The 14,120-nt window shown below is 52.7% G+C and overlaps 4 protein-coding genes across 4 annotated transcripts; 2 read left to right on the top strand and 2 right to left on the bottom strand.

Annotated features, from left to right (window-relative positions):
• Window positions 1-2,844: 2,844 nt before the first annotated feature.
• On the top strand, window positions 2,845-4,069 carry PV07_10683 (uncharacterized protein; the record flags this gene model as incomplete). The annotated part of the gene is made up of 1 exon (XM_016398032.1): window positions 2,845-4,069. One exon carries the CDS (start codon window positions 2,845-2,847, stop codon window positions 4,009-4,011), a length of 1,167 nt encoding a protein of 388 aa, XP_016245223.1. The 3' UTR covers window positions 4,012-4,069.
• Window positions 4,070-4,259: 190 nt separating this feature from the next.
• On the bottom strand, window positions 4,260-10,872 carry PV07_10682 (uncharacterized protein). The gene is made up of 2 exons (XM_016398031.1): window positions 10,340-10,872; window positions 4,260-10,285 (listed from the first exon to the last, which is right to left on the bottom strand). The coding sequence occupies exons 1-2, from the start codon at window positions 10,626-10,628 to the stop codon at window positions 4,524-4,526; spliced, it is 6,051 nt and encodes a 2,016-aa protein (XP_016245222.1). The 5' UTR covers window positions 10,629-10,872; the 3' UTR covers window positions 4,260-4,523.
• Window positions 10,873-11,098: 226 nt separating this feature from the next.
• Window positions 11,099-12,488, top strand: PV07_10681 (uncharacterized protein). Its single transcript, XM_016398030.1, has one exon. The coding sequence runs from the start codon at window positions 11,382-11,384 to the stop codon at window positions 12,078-12,080; it is 699 nt and encodes a 232-aa protein (XP_016245221.1). The 5' UTR covers window positions 11,099-11,381; the 3' UTR covers window positions 12,081-12,488.
• On the bottom strand, window positions 12,387-13,956 carry PV07_10680 (uncharacterized protein). Its single transcript, XM_016398029.1, has one exon. The coding sequence runs from the start codon at window positions 13,362-13,364 to the stop codon at window positions 12,612-12,614; it is 753 nt and encodes a 250-aa protein (XP_016245220.1). The 5' UTR covers window positions 13,365-13,956; the 3' UTR covers window positions 12,387-12,611.
• Between the last annotated feature and the right edge of the window lie 164 nt (window positions 13,957-14,120).

The following is a 14,120-nucleotide window of genomic DNA, read 5'->3' as shown; positions in this document are numbered from 1 at the left end:
GGATCAGCGCAGCTGCCAATCGAGCCTCCCAACTGCCCCTGGCCCTCATCACTCCAACATTCTCTGATGAGTCGAGCAGCTCTTCCCAGTCGTCAATAGCGGTCAGGTTCTCTCCAGCATCTTCGTCTGCGACCTCGGCACATTGGCACGGGCGATCCCATATGGAGACGTCGATGTGGGCGATATCCAGGTCTGCCACCCAACGCCACGGTCATGGACAGCAACAACACATTGACGGATTCTAATTTCTTAGTAGTAATCCAGTATCTTCTTGCCAAGGTTATACGCTGGAGAACCATCCAGAAGACCGTGAGAGTCGCGATTCTGCCTGACATGGCATACAGACGATTGAGACTTCTCCTGCCGCTGCGTACTGGTCAGTTAGCTTGATCGTCCCTATATCTAGAGGACGCTCTACGTCCAGCCCGGAGAGGTGCTCTGGGGGCCGTCATGGATGGCTAGAAACGCTCTGATACCGATCCCGCACGACAAGAGGTAGTAGAGCTGGTGCAGATTGTACACCGTCAACCCACCCCTTCTCGAACACTTCAGCGATAGATCCCAACACTTCCCACGCCGTCCATCTTCCCAGTCACTAAGAAATACATACACCGCTGTTACCAGCAATGGATTCGCAGGCTCCATTACAACAATTCTCTGGATCGCTCAAGCTGCACGGTCCACCGTCCGGGACGCAGCAGAGAGTTTCCCCGAAAACGGGCGAGAAAGCACAGCTGCCGGTACAGCATGTGTCGATAGATGATGAACAAGAAGCAAGTAGGGGTGTGCATACAGGCGCTGATGAAGAAGTTGTGGTTGTGGTCGTGGTGGTCGTGGTAGTAGTTGTTGCAGTTGTGGTTGTCGATGTGGAGGTTGACGATGGCGTGCTGGTCGTGGTCGATGTGGAGGTTGTCTTTTGGGTGCTCGTCGTTGTTGATGTCGTTGTAGAGGTTGTCGTCGGTGTCGTTGTCGATGTCGTTGTAGAGGTTGTTGTCGAGGTTGTGGTGGCTGCTGACGTACTACTGGTTGTAGTACTTGTACTTGTAGACGAGCCTGAGGTGGTGCTAGTAGTCGACGTAGTAGCTGGTGTACTATTGGTTGTAGTGCTTGTAGTTGTAGACAAGCTGGTCGAACTTCTCAGGTGAGGTAAGCTGGTGCTTGTGTAGGCTGAGTGGGTTGAGTGGGTAGGACTACTTGTCGATTCTGAATTTGTGCTTCTAATTCGAGAAGACGAGGTAGACGTCTTTGTAGAACGAGATATAGCCGAGTGGCTTGTCCAGGGCTTCGAGTCTGTAAGCGAAGAATGTGCGACGGATCTCGTGCTCCTGTTATTTTCATGGCTGCTGTGTGGACCGGGATGAACACGGGTGGAAAGTTTGCCTGTAGATTCCGTGCTCTTGACAACGCTGCTCCAATCGTCCTTTGTTTGTGTGCTTGTACTGTATGCTTCATCAGCAGGAGAGGACCAGTGCTTCCAAGATTCAATGTTGGTTGAGGCAGGATGAGCCGGCGTAGACCAGTCGTCCCAAACGACGTGTGGACCTGTTTCGGTCTCTGTCGTGTCGGAAGGGGCTATTACGGAGGTAGCGACCGCATGGCCTGTTTGATGTTGCCAACCTTGCCTTGTTTGACCCTTTGTCTGCGCAGATATCGAGCTGCCCTTAGATGGAGGCGAGAATGAGTTGGCATTAGAAGTTGAATTAACCGCCGCATGACCTTCCCAGATCTGGCCTTTCATGCTCTCAGGCGATATAGACTCCTGCGGTACCCAAGTCCATTGTCCGGTAATTGTTTTGGTGACGATTGAGCATTGACCTTCGTCTACCTGGTTGGCCGAACTGTAGTCGGCAAATAGTAAAAGAAATGCGATCCAGTAAACCAGTGGAGAGTACGAGTGCATTGCTGTTGCATAAGGAGTGACTTGGGTGAGTGACTGAACGAGAAAGAGGGGCAGATTTCCAAAGATTAGAAAATACAGAGCAGTGATGGCCAGGGAGAGGTATGGAAGATGCCGGCCTCTGCGGAGGCTTGTGCACGATATACACACCGAGTGAGAGCAGCACATTCTGCATCAAGTCAGGAGACGTTATCTTCCCGCCCGTAATAGCAACTCGTAGCCTTGAGCGTGGCCCACTGAGAGGCATCAAAGCGGTTGGCTAGACGTAATGCGTTTTTGAAATCCCAGGTTTGGCTGAGCTGGAATGGAGCTGAAATCGATCCTGGAGACAACGCGAACAAACTCGCTAAGCTCGATTGGCGAAGGCTTGTGGGTGTGCGAACACGCTATGATAAATAGCTTACCTACAGTAGTGGTCAGGCTCGCCAGTGTAGGCCCAGCGCGGTACTCCGTACAGAGTCAACATTCAACAGAACCTTGATCTTAAGCGAGATGAGGTATCGACCCCAGCTAATCGTCTCGTATCACGGACGCAAGGGACATCTGGCGCAATTCACATGACATGTTCCCAAATCAGAGAAAGCGAAGCGGCGGCCCACTAATTAGGGTCGGACGGTACCTTCCTCCAGGCAGCAGCAGGGCCACTCCTAGCAACAATAACCGAGAGCGAGCCCGGAACTTGGGCCTTCCAAGACTGGGAACCCTGGGGCCAAGTTGTAGGAACCTTCACAGCCTCAGGTATTGATACAACAAGCAGAACTCCGTTGCATAATATGATAGTCTATATCACATGGAGTACATATAGGTAATCACTCCTACCCGCTGATTGGATACTTGATAGCACGCGTAAGACAAGATTGCCCCACAATTTCTCTCAGCCTCAGAACAACCTCAAAGTTAATCGGGAATAGAGTTGACCTAGTGTCAGTTAATTCTATACCTCTAACATGGCTGCTCAAGAAAAGTCTCGAGCGCAACCTTATGTGTCTGCAGCAGAGAACGTGTTTATCGTCATTTCTAACTACCAGAAAATCCTTTCCAAAGCTACCGAGCTAGGAGTCCAAAGTGCAGTTAGAGAAAGACTGTTTTCCTTGGTATTTGATGAGTACCTCCCAGAATTGCGCCAATATGCCGCAAGCAAAGGAATCCTCGGACTTAGAAGCCCAACGCGATGCCGTGAAGATCAGGAAACCGTCGAGGGAATATTGACCGATTTAGAGGAGCTTAATATCGAAAACCACCCCAACGACGAAGAGACTGAGGACGATCGGGACATAATGAATATCATGAATCCGCTTGTGCTGCTCCTGTACCAAGCTATAGAGCGGGAAGAAGTAGGGACTTCCGATCAAGAAAAGGAATGGGGCCCACTGAGTGGGTTTAAGAGTTTCTTGTCGGGTCTGGAATTTGAGAAAAACATCAGACCCACAAAGAAAGAGCAAGGCGAGCACCAAACGACGGCAATATCGTTTTGGCCTGGTCTCCCGACATGCATCATGACCTCCCTTTCCAACAGCTCTCCCAATACAAGAAGTCGACGTATCTACGTCTCGGCGACGCGCGATCACTTCGACGGGATGGATGAAGTGGACAAAAAAGCAAGAAATCTTCGCGAGGATCGACTACGAAGCCTCGAGGAGGGTCTGTCGCCAGAGAATAAAAATCACATAGACTTATTCAAGGAGACTCTGGACTTGGTACGCCTTGCTTTCCTGGAAAACATGGCGATTGCGACACCGAAGGGACCGGAAGTGACGACGTACGACTACCCCACGGTTGAACCTGATGTAACTCGACCCATCAGGATTCAAGTCAGATCGTTCCATGCGCAAGCCGAAATGCCAGGAGTCTATCATGAACGCACTCCCGGCGTCCAATTGCCAGTCAATTTCCCTTTCATAGTGTCGACGTGGAATCCCAGAGGAGAATACTATCCTGCTTGTTACCTTGACAAGAAACGCTTCGAGGTCACACGGCCTGAGAGAGCTCAGGACGAAGAACAAAGAGACAAAGCGAAAAGGAAGAAAGATGGGGGACTTCCCAAGATAGATAGTTGCGCAGAATGGGAAGGGTATCTTAGCTGGCTGAATCGGCCTGAGCCTGTTTTACCCTAGATTATTGACTTGGCCAGAAACGCTCAATTGTCATCTAGGGCGCAGTGTCATTCAAGGTCGGTGGTGGTGGTGGTGGTAACTAGTAGTAGTGGTGGTGGTGGTGGGACATGTGGACTGTGGGAATGTGGTCCCCCATGCTAACACTTTTTGAAGGACGGGTCCATGAATTCACGAATTCACGAATCATGCACTAATGAACAAGATCACCAGAACAAGAACGCAAGAGATGGGGATTCGACACTGATCCATGGGGCTCTGGCACAAGAAGGCGGCGTGGAATAAGGGCTCTGCTCGAAAGCGACCTCATTGATTTTGTTGTACAGAACATAGTAGACACTCTTTCCCCCATGCATTTCCATTCAACGAGCCGAAATTCTCTTCAGCTCACGCCCATTTGTTTTAATCAGATGTCAGAGAACCATCCCGCGATTGCCGTTACCATTAACATGCAATAGACCTTCATCCCTATATCCTTGAATTCCCCTTGCGGAGAAGTTGACTGTCCAGACAGCCTATTGCGCCGCAGCCCCTTCGCCGCGGATTCTCTTCCCTTGCCCGCCGCCATCTGCAACCTCACCGTCCTCCCGAGCTCTCTTGTTTCCACCACCAGGAGTAAATTGTGCGGCTTGAGGATTCAACGCACCCCGGCTCGGACTATTGGCACCTCCACCCCTGCCTGCCTGTTGGCCAACGCCAGTGTGTACACTTGGGTTGCCACCGCGACCGCCTCTGGGTGCTCCGCGACCTCTGGGGATACCGCTTCCCCGACCTCGATTCGACCCACCGCGGGGAATTCCGGACTGGAGTTGCTGCATCAAGGCCGCGCCGGGCTGAGGCTGCTTTGCAGTTTCAGGCCGAGCAGGCTGGGGGGTCTGAGGAGGTTGAGCGGGTTGAGCGGGTTGAGAGGCAGGCTGCTGGAATGAATTTTGTTTAGGCTGCTGCGAAGGAGGTTCGGCAGCCGCCGCTTGGTCGGGCGCCGCAATTTGAGGCTGAGTAGCCTCGTCGGCTTTGACAGAGACGGTTGGCTTCGCCGTGGCTGGTGCAGGAGTAGTAGCAGCGGGAGGAGCTGCCGGCTTTGGTGCCACTGCAGCCCCTGCAGCAGCGGGTTTTGCGTCTTTGGCAATCTGCCATACTTCTCCAACTGCCTTGTCAGGCGTCTCCTCTGCTGCTTTCTTCACCACGTCCAGTTTCGCAGTTGCCAGAGCTGCTCTGTTCTGAGACATGTTAAGTTTGACAGTGCCTCGCTTCTCCGCCAGCTGCTCGGCATTCCTGACTTGCTCCTCGATTTTCCGAGCCGACTCTTCGTCGAATTGGAGTTTCTGGGTCTTGAGCTCCTCTTCGTGCTTGTTGGCCATGTCTTGCTTTTCCCGAGCGAGCTTCTCTTCGTACTGTTTGATCAAAGCTTCTTTCTCGGTCTCGAACTCCGCTTCCTTCTGTTTGATGATGGCTTCTTTCTCGGACTGAAGCCGCTCCTCCAGTTGCTCAGGCAGTCCCATAGAGGCATCTTCGTTCTGAGAGCCTTTCGATTCCGCCATTTCTTTCCGGATATTCTCTTTCTCCTTCTCTAATCCCTTGCTGATGTTGGCTCGGACGATCCGTCGCACAATTTCGTTTTTGTTCACGAGGAACCTTGCTTTCTCTTCGGGCAGAGACAGCAATACCTCGTCAGGAATCTCGCCATTGATGACGGGAACAGCGGCGCCAGCTGTTTCTTCAGCAGGCTTCTGCAGCTCGCTTGCAATAGGCACTGACTGAGCTCTGAGAGCCTCCATTTCTTGCTGATGCTGAGCATTGAGCTTGGTCGTTAACTCTTCAAGGGCAGCTACTTTCGCTTGCTGGGCTTGTTGCTTAAACTCAGCCAGCCGCTTGTTGAGGATGGCCTCATTGGCAGCCACTCTTGACTTGAACCTCTCTTCCTGCGTGGAGTTCAGTTCGTCGAGCTCCTTATTCTTTTCTGCCAGTGTCTCTTCTAATTCCTTCACTTTGGCTGCCAGCTCGTCAATGTCGGCGTTAGCCGCACCGCTAGCGGTTGAAACGTCCGCAGTTGCTGGGTGTTCGCCATTGACTTGAATCGATGGTGCCGGAGCAGGATGTGCTTCGGCTGCGGCCAGCTGTTCCTTCAATGAATCAAGTTCTTTGTGTAAAGCATCTCGTTCCGTCGCCAGTGCATCGAACTCGACTTTCCTCTCGCGCAGAGTGTTGTTTTTCTCTTTGATGACCCCCTTGAACTGCGTCTCCAGCCTCGTCTTCAACTCGCCTTTAGCAGAGTCGACTGCTGCCTGTGTGCTCTCGATCTGTGCTTGAAGAGCTGTACGAGCCTCGTCCCGCTCGGCAACAGCCTTGTCAAGCTCCACACGGACTTCATCACGCTCTTGCTCAAGAGTGGTCATTTTCTCTTTGAGGGCTTCCATCTCTGCAGGGTCCACTCGGTCATACTTCGAGAGAATGTTTTGGGTGCGTTGTTGCCAATGATCTCGGTCTTCTTGGCTCAGTTTCAACTCGCCCTCTTTCAATTCTAACAGGTTCTCTAGTTCCGCAACACGGGCATGTAACGATTGTACTTCGCCTTCCAACTCCTCCACACGCCGGGTCTTCTCGGCTAAAGCTTGAGTGGCTTGTTTTGCTTCAGCTCGAAGGGTAACACTGCTTTCGCGGAATAGGTTCAGCTCATTCAGAGTGTCCATGAGCTTGTTGTGGCTAAGGGCGTTGCGCTCCGAGTCCGCCTCGGAACGGCGCTGCTGGTCGAGCTTCAATCGCGTCTCGTCTAGTTGCGACTGGGTAAACTCAAGCTGCTGTCGCAGCCTCTTCGCCTCTTGGATTGAAAGTTGGTATTGAACATCGACGATGTCCTTTTCCCGACGGAGGTAAGTAATGACCTCTTGCAGCTTGTCGAACTCCGCAGAAGGTTGAGCAGGCGCTTCCCCATTTACGCCTTCCGTTAGGGCTGCGCGATCGCGTTTCAGCGCCGTAATCTGCTGCGTGACACTTTCAAGTTGGCCATGCAACAGGTTGTTCTGTTGCGCAAGCTCCTCACGTCGTTTCTTGAGGTCTGCAAGCTCTCTCTCATATCTTTCCTTCATCTCGTCCCAACTGGCCTGTTTCTTCTCAAGATCTGCCTTGGACGTCTCAGCTTGTGTTCGCAAGTCAACCAATTCTAGTTTGATTTGATTGGCTTCGTCTCTAACTGTGTGCAATGTCTTGGCTGCTTCAGCATGCTTCAATAGCTCGGTCTCATAGTTTTGTTGAGCTTCTGTGGCAATTTGAGCTTGGATTTTGGAGGCCTCTAGATTGAATTGAGCTTGCTCAGCACTCTTCTCTGCCTCTTCCTTCAGCCGCTCAATATCGGACTCGAAACCTGCCTTCTGTTCATCGAGTTTCCGACTAAACTCGGCCTGATCGTCTCGCAGCCGTGACAGTTCTTGATTGGTGGTATTGAGTTCAGCGGAAATATCTTCGATGCGTTGCTCGAGATCCTTGATCTTTGCATCTTTCTCAGCAAGAGCTGCCTCTGTTTCTTCGCGATACTGGTCGTTGGTCTCAGTGAGTTCTTGAAGGCGTTCTTCGCTTGACTGGCTAATGTTCTTGTAAACTTCCACCTGTTCGTTGGCGCGTTCAAGTTCCGCCGTCTTGAGCTCGAGATCACGTTTGAGTTCTGAAATTTCCACCGCCAGCTCTTGTTCTTTGCTCAAAGCAGTATCCTCGGGAACGCTTGACTCAGTTGTAGGTTCTGCAGGTTTGCTCAGCACTTCCAAACGTTCTTCTGCAGATCGAAGTTCCACCGTGAGCTCATCAACCCTGGCTTGCAGATGGTCCTTAGCCGTCTTCGCCGAAGCCAGTTCCTCTTTCGTCGTGCCCAGGCTGGTAACGAGATCGTCTATTCGCTTCTGGGCCTGCTCATGCTCATATTCTCGACGTAGCGTAGCCTTCTTACTCTCTTCGATTTCGTCATTGAGCTTTCTCTTGGTCGATTGGAGCTCAGACTCCAATGACTCCACTTGAGATTGAAGGCGACGTCGGGTTTCGGAATCTGTCTGCTCCCGCTCGTTGATGATTGTTTGGAGGCTCGCGTTGAGCTGGTCTAGTCGACTTCGGTCACTGCGCAAAGACTCGTTGTCCTCGATTAGTCTCCGTTCCACGCTCTTCCACAAATCTTTCTCGGCCTTGAGATTTGCGGAATCACGGCGTAGACTGTCCAAAAGATTTCGGGCTTCCACGAGGTCCTCGGCCACTTGCTGCGTCTTGAGCTCGTTCTTTGTCGCATTCTCCATAGCGGCCCACGATCTCTTCTGGATCTCCCCATTTTCGTGCTTCAGGGAGTTATAGTTGGCCTGTAACATTTCGTATCGTTGATTAGCAGCCGTCAATTGCCCCACAGTCCGACTAATTTCAGCCTGCAACTGCGAATTTTTCTTGCTCAGCTCGGCAACCTGGTTCTTGAGAGCTGTGTGATCAGTGGTCGCTTCTTGTCGATACGAGTCGAAATGTTGCTGAAGATCTTTTAAGAGCTTGGCGTAGTCCGAATCGCCACCGGTTACAGACCCTGCAGGTGACTCTCCACTGGGGACTGGTAACGACCGAGAGAAGTCGTTCGGTTGGACTTGGCTAGGTAAATGACCGCGTCTGGTGAGCATGTTTCGGAACATGTCTCTTTCTTTGACGAAGCTCTTGGTCTGAGCAACCATCGTCCTCAGCTCATCCTGGTACGAGGCAATTTGTGCCCGAGCTTGCTCTAGTTCGCGGCTAAGCGCATGATTCTGTTGCTCCCGGTCGTTCGCTTCGTTGCTCTCTAGTTCACTAACGAGATTTCGAATCGTCTTCAGCTGATTTTCGTTCTGTTGTTGTAGTTCGGTGATGTTTCTGAAGACAATGAGCCGCTGATTGATTAGTTGTTGGTTTTCGGAGAGATTTGCCATGTCCTGTGACATTGCTGCTTCACTCTGCCTCTCCAGTTCCTCAAAATCTTCGCGGGTGAGGGTCTCGCCTCGCTCGCGAACATATTGCTCGACCAGAAGGTACCGGATCTCAGAGCCCTTGTCTCGAAGCTGTTGAGCCAGAACCTCGACCTCGCGTGACTTGCTCTCAAGCTGGCCTCGACAGTTTCTGAGCTCTTTCACTGTGGCGTCCCGGTCGGCATTCGTCTTGTCGACGATCGCAGACATCTCGACGACTTCGCTCTGCAGTCGGGCGTGGTCGGCACGCAGTTCCTCAATCTCGGGCCTGTTGTTTTCCAGTTCGTCAACCATGGCGTCAAGGTTCTCTTGCAATTGCTCCCTAACACGCTTCTCACTGGCCAGTTCTCCTTCGAGCTTCTTGTATTCCGAAAAAAGTTGAGTCATGGTCATTTGAGACTTCCCTCTAGATACGGATGCCGGAGAGAAAATGCCACTAGGGGTTCCAGGTCGAAGCGGTGTCGTAATGCCCGAACCGTTGGTTGTGCGTTGAGGCGTGCTCTGTCTTACCCGTGCCTGTTCCAGCTCACTTGACATCTGCTGCAGAGACTCCTCGAGTTCGGCCACACGTTGCTCAGCGGCGACCCGGTCATTATGTTCGGTTTCGATCTCGGCACGAATGGTGCCAATCTCTTCTGCCGCCTCCTCACGAGCTTCCTCCAGAGCAGCGGATAATTCCTGAACGCGCTGTTTAGCTGTCTCAGCAGACGCCGCTTGCAGCTCGGCCAGACGGTTCACGCTCTCGAGTTCCACTCTGAATGCGTCCTCAGCCGATATCTTTTCTTCCCGCACCTTCTGCATCTCCTCCAGCGTCTCTTCAAATCTGGCCGTCTGCTCCTCTAAGCGTTGTTTGAGAGAAGTTTCAGACCGTCTCAGAGTCTCAGCTTCAGAGATGTATTGCTCGTTCAACCTCGAAAGCTCCGAGATCCGCGCGTTCTTTTCCTTTCGGAAATTGGTGTGTTCGTCAGCCTTGATCTTCCTCTCTGTCTCTAGCCACTCATTGTTTTTCTTCAGCATTTCTACTTCTTGCTGAAGTGATTGCTCCTTGAATCTTGCACTCGCAACGGTAGCATTTGCAGACTGCACTGACTGCTCCAGAGTGTTGACTTGTTTTCGAAGTTCTGCAGCTTTCTGGTGCTGAGCCGAGAGATCTTGGGATAGACTATCGTACGCGGCATTCTTTGATTCAAGGAGAGCCAAGGTATCTCGATTGGAGGCTTCGAGGGAAGAAATCCGAGACTTGAGAGTATTGAGTTCCGAATTCTCATTTGCCGTGGCAGAGCGGTACTGCTCGAGCTCAGTCTCCAACTTTGATCGTGCATTTTCTGTGATATACAAGTCAGCTAGGTTTAAGGGAAGCGGCGAGAGTAATTTCGTACCTGATGTTTGCAACTCGACGCGAAGTTTACTTGACTCTGCGAGGGCCTTGTCGCGCGAGTTTTGTAGAACTTTTGCTTTGGATTCACTGGTCCGTACAACCGTTTCGAGCTCGATTTCGAGTTTGACCTTTTGGGACTTGTTCTGCTCAAACTCTTTCACTTTGGCTTCGATGGCGCGCAGAAGGGCAGTGACGAGCTCGGGCGTCGGCTCACTGATGAGGGAAGTGACGGAACTCTCAGGCAGGGAGGAGAAGGCCGAGATGGCGCGAACATCCACTTCGGCGGCCATTGTGAAGGGGGCTGTAGAATTGTGATTGAGTCTTCGCGGGTGGACGAGGGATAGTGGCTTTCAAGTCAAGAAGGCGCCCACCACAAGCGCAACGTCAAGGTGAAATGAAAGTTACCTCAACCCGTCTCACCATGGCGCAAGAAGCTGCTTGCGCGAGCGACGATAAGAAGGAGCGAGAGAGCGAACGTGGTGAATGGGTGAGAGGTGGAATGTTGAAGACAGGATGGAATTGGAGATGTTCGAGAATGGATCTCTAAACAGACAGAAGCGGGCAGCGCGGGCAACTGAAAGAACGTGACCTTGGGGCATTCGCTTAGGGTGTAGGAGCCTAATTATGTAAGTCCAACCTTAACTTTTTGGCGCTGTTCACGCCTGTTGCGGTAGTGACTGGGGCTCCAGGCTCACTACTATGTACGGAGTACTAGACTTCGCTTTACTTGCCCCCGCCGATTATCTATGCCTAAGTACCTCACATACCTCAGCCGCCACACAGACAACTCGACCTCAGATTGTTAGTCAAGTCTTCTTCACTTCATCTCTCATTCATATGCTCAGATTCCCTCGACAGACACTCGCTCGCTGTCACTTGCTCGCTACTTCGAAATGAGATAGACTCTCCGCCGCAAACGGAAGCGGAACCTTTGACTAGGCCTCCCCTTCCATCCTCACCCGCCACCCTCTCGCTCCGCCGCAACCAGGGGGAACCGCAAACAAAGAGAACATTCGCGCTTTGAACAGACTCACCAGCCGAATATGTCATCTTTCTACGCGCCGCCCGTGACCGATCCGGCAGGGATAGATGTCCGCACCAACGCCGTCTACGCCGTGGGACGGTTACGGGAAAAGTTCCCCGAGCGCATCTCTGCCTCCGACCTGATCACCTTCGTCCTACCGGTCCAGAGACGCGACGAGACCACGGTCCAGCATTTCCTGGCCGTTCTCAACGCCAATTCCAAAGTCACATATGACAAGGAAACGGACAGTTTCCTGTTCAAACCGGAGCACAACATCACCGACGCCGACTCCCTGCTCCAGTTCCTCCAGAAGCAAGAGACTGCGATGGGGATCCAGGTGTCGAAGTTGAAGGACGGCTGGGCCGATGTCGCGGACGCCATCGACAAACTCGAGGCCGAGCACCGCTTGCTGGTGACCCGCAACAAGAAGGACCACCACCCGCGGATGGTCTGGATCGATGACCCCACCCTCCACGCGCCGCTCGACCAAGAGTTCAAGGACCTCTGGAACCAGATCCCGTTGCCGAGCGTCGAGGACACCATCAAAGAGCTTCGGAAGATGAATCACAAGTCCACGGGTGAACCGGCTCGGACGGACCTGACGGCGAAACCCAAGAAGGAGAAGCGGAAAGTGCGCAGAGGGCAGAAAATCACAAACGTGCACATGCAGGGTTTATTTAGGGATTACTCCGAGAAGAAGCCAGAGATCAAGAAGTAGGGCGTCAGCATGCTCGCGCTTGTTGTCCGATGCAGCATCATGCATGCGGGTGGTGTTTTTCCAGGCAATGTGCACCTTTAAGCCCATGGCCGATCTGGAGCTGATCAAATTTCATACTCTCGGGCCGAAGGTTTCTGTATTACAAAAGGAACGGCGTCCAGGTAGGCGCCTCAGAAATGGGATCGAGGGGGTTGGTTGGAATGGGAGTGGAAATAGGTGCAAAAAGGGCAAAAATCGAGAAAAAATGATACCCCAGATATATCACCGGCCGTTTTATTGTTGCTTGTAGAGCACAAGCCAGAAAGCTCTTCCGAAATCAGAATTTGTACCATTCAAGCCACATGAGTATTGTATATCCATAAAACCATGTACATCAAGGTATCATATCCCGCGATGTTTTCCCCGGAACTCCGTACAAAACGTGCCTGCATGCATGTGCATATGGCTCATCCAGCCATGCTGCAACGAACGGGGTGTTTAAAAAAGGGAATCGAACCCAATAACCAAATAATAAAAGAAATGTAGGCATGATCAGCTTTTCGCTTCGACGTTGACGTCGAACATGCCCTCCTCTCTGAACCGCGACATGCTCCGCCTCCGGTCCCCGTTGATGCTCCTCTGGTCGACGCTCAGGGCGCGCGGCCTCGATCCCTCGCCTTCGCGGGTGAGGCTACGTCCGCGCTCCTGGCCCATCGGCACCGCGGTGTTGAAGTAGCTCGCAGCCTCGCCTTGTGGTCGGGGCCCAGCAGCAGTGCCGGTGCCGCTGGTAGCTTCCTCGTACCGGGGAGGCGGGGCGGAGAAGCTGGCCACGCTGGCTGGCCGCTGGAGGAGGTTGAGGTTGTTGTCATATCCGAACCCGTCCTGCGTGGACCCGACGCCGCCGTGCTCGGATGCCCTGGGATCCCACGTGACGATGGCGGGTGCCTCTGCGTTGTTCAGCAGGGACTGGTTCTGGTCGGCCGTCGCCGTGTACCCTCCATTGCTACTGGCGCCGTATTTCGAGGGGTCGCCCGCTGATGGGGTAGTTGATGGAGGTTTGTTCGATGTTGGGGGGTGGAGGTTAATTGCAGGAATCGCCGTCCTGCTGCGGCGGCGTCGAATGCGTCGGAAGATCACGAAGCCAACAATGAGCCCAATAACGGCAATGGCAATCACTATACCAAGGATTGCCCAGGTCGACACTCCCTTGCCATCGCCAGGACCCCTGTGGTCGCCAAAGTCGCCTGGACCGTCATTGTCACCGAAGCCCTGTCGAGGGAAGAGACGTGATGAGGCCGGAGCCATTGAGATGGGTAATAACTTTAGTCAGGGAATGATCCTCTGCTTCCGGTTCTCCGACGCGAGCTTTTGTATTTTAGAAGTGTCGTGGTCTGAATTTTGCCTATGCTGAATCAAAAAGTATATGGAACGCTTGATGGAGTGTGGATCGAAGAGCTGGAACCAAAGTCGAGGTTGGCGTTATGTCTGGTAAAATGCAGGCAGCGCGGAGAGGCAATGCAAACAGCCAAGACAACGTAACCAAAGTAGAAGAGCAAAAGCGCCGCAGGAGGCAAGGAAACGTAATCCAAACTCCGTCAGTGTATGTGCGTCTGTATGGGTAGGTAGTCAAACGAGAGAATAGCGAAAGAGAGGGGAATAGTAGAGGGAGAGACGTGCGGCACACCAGGCTCCTTATTTGGTCGCAAGTGACAGGTACCACGGCCAGACAAGCCTCAGAAAGATGCGTCCGACTCTCCCACGTGAGACTCAGCCGAGCTTCAGTCAAAGCCACGAAAAGAGCAAACCAACAAAAGCAAGAGCGAGGCAGAGATGAAGGAGAGAGGCACGAAGTACGGAGAGCGAGGAAAAGGCCGTTTGGATCCCTATCCTAAGCAGATCTCGCGGCTCGCGTATTATTTGGGCCCTGCATCATGTCCGGTTTAGCGTGAGGCTGAGACGGGGGGCGAAGCGATAGTGGCTGCTCAAAGGAACGCCGCCAGGGCCTCGTTGAGTGCGTCCGTCGAGGACTCAGTTGACCGGGAGGAGAAATGGGTGGCCCGA

The sequence above is a fragment of the Cladophialophora immunda genome (assembly GCF_000835495.1).
Source record: "Cladophialophora immunda strain CBS 83496 unplaced genomic scaffold supercont1.6, whole genome shotgun sequence".
NCBI lineage: Eukaryota > Fungi > Ascomycota > Eurotiomycetes > Chaetothyriales > Herpotrichiellaceae > Cladophialophora > Cladophialophora immunda.
Note: the sequence above shows the minus strand (reverse complement) of the source record. Positions and strands in the feature narration are given on the sequence as shown.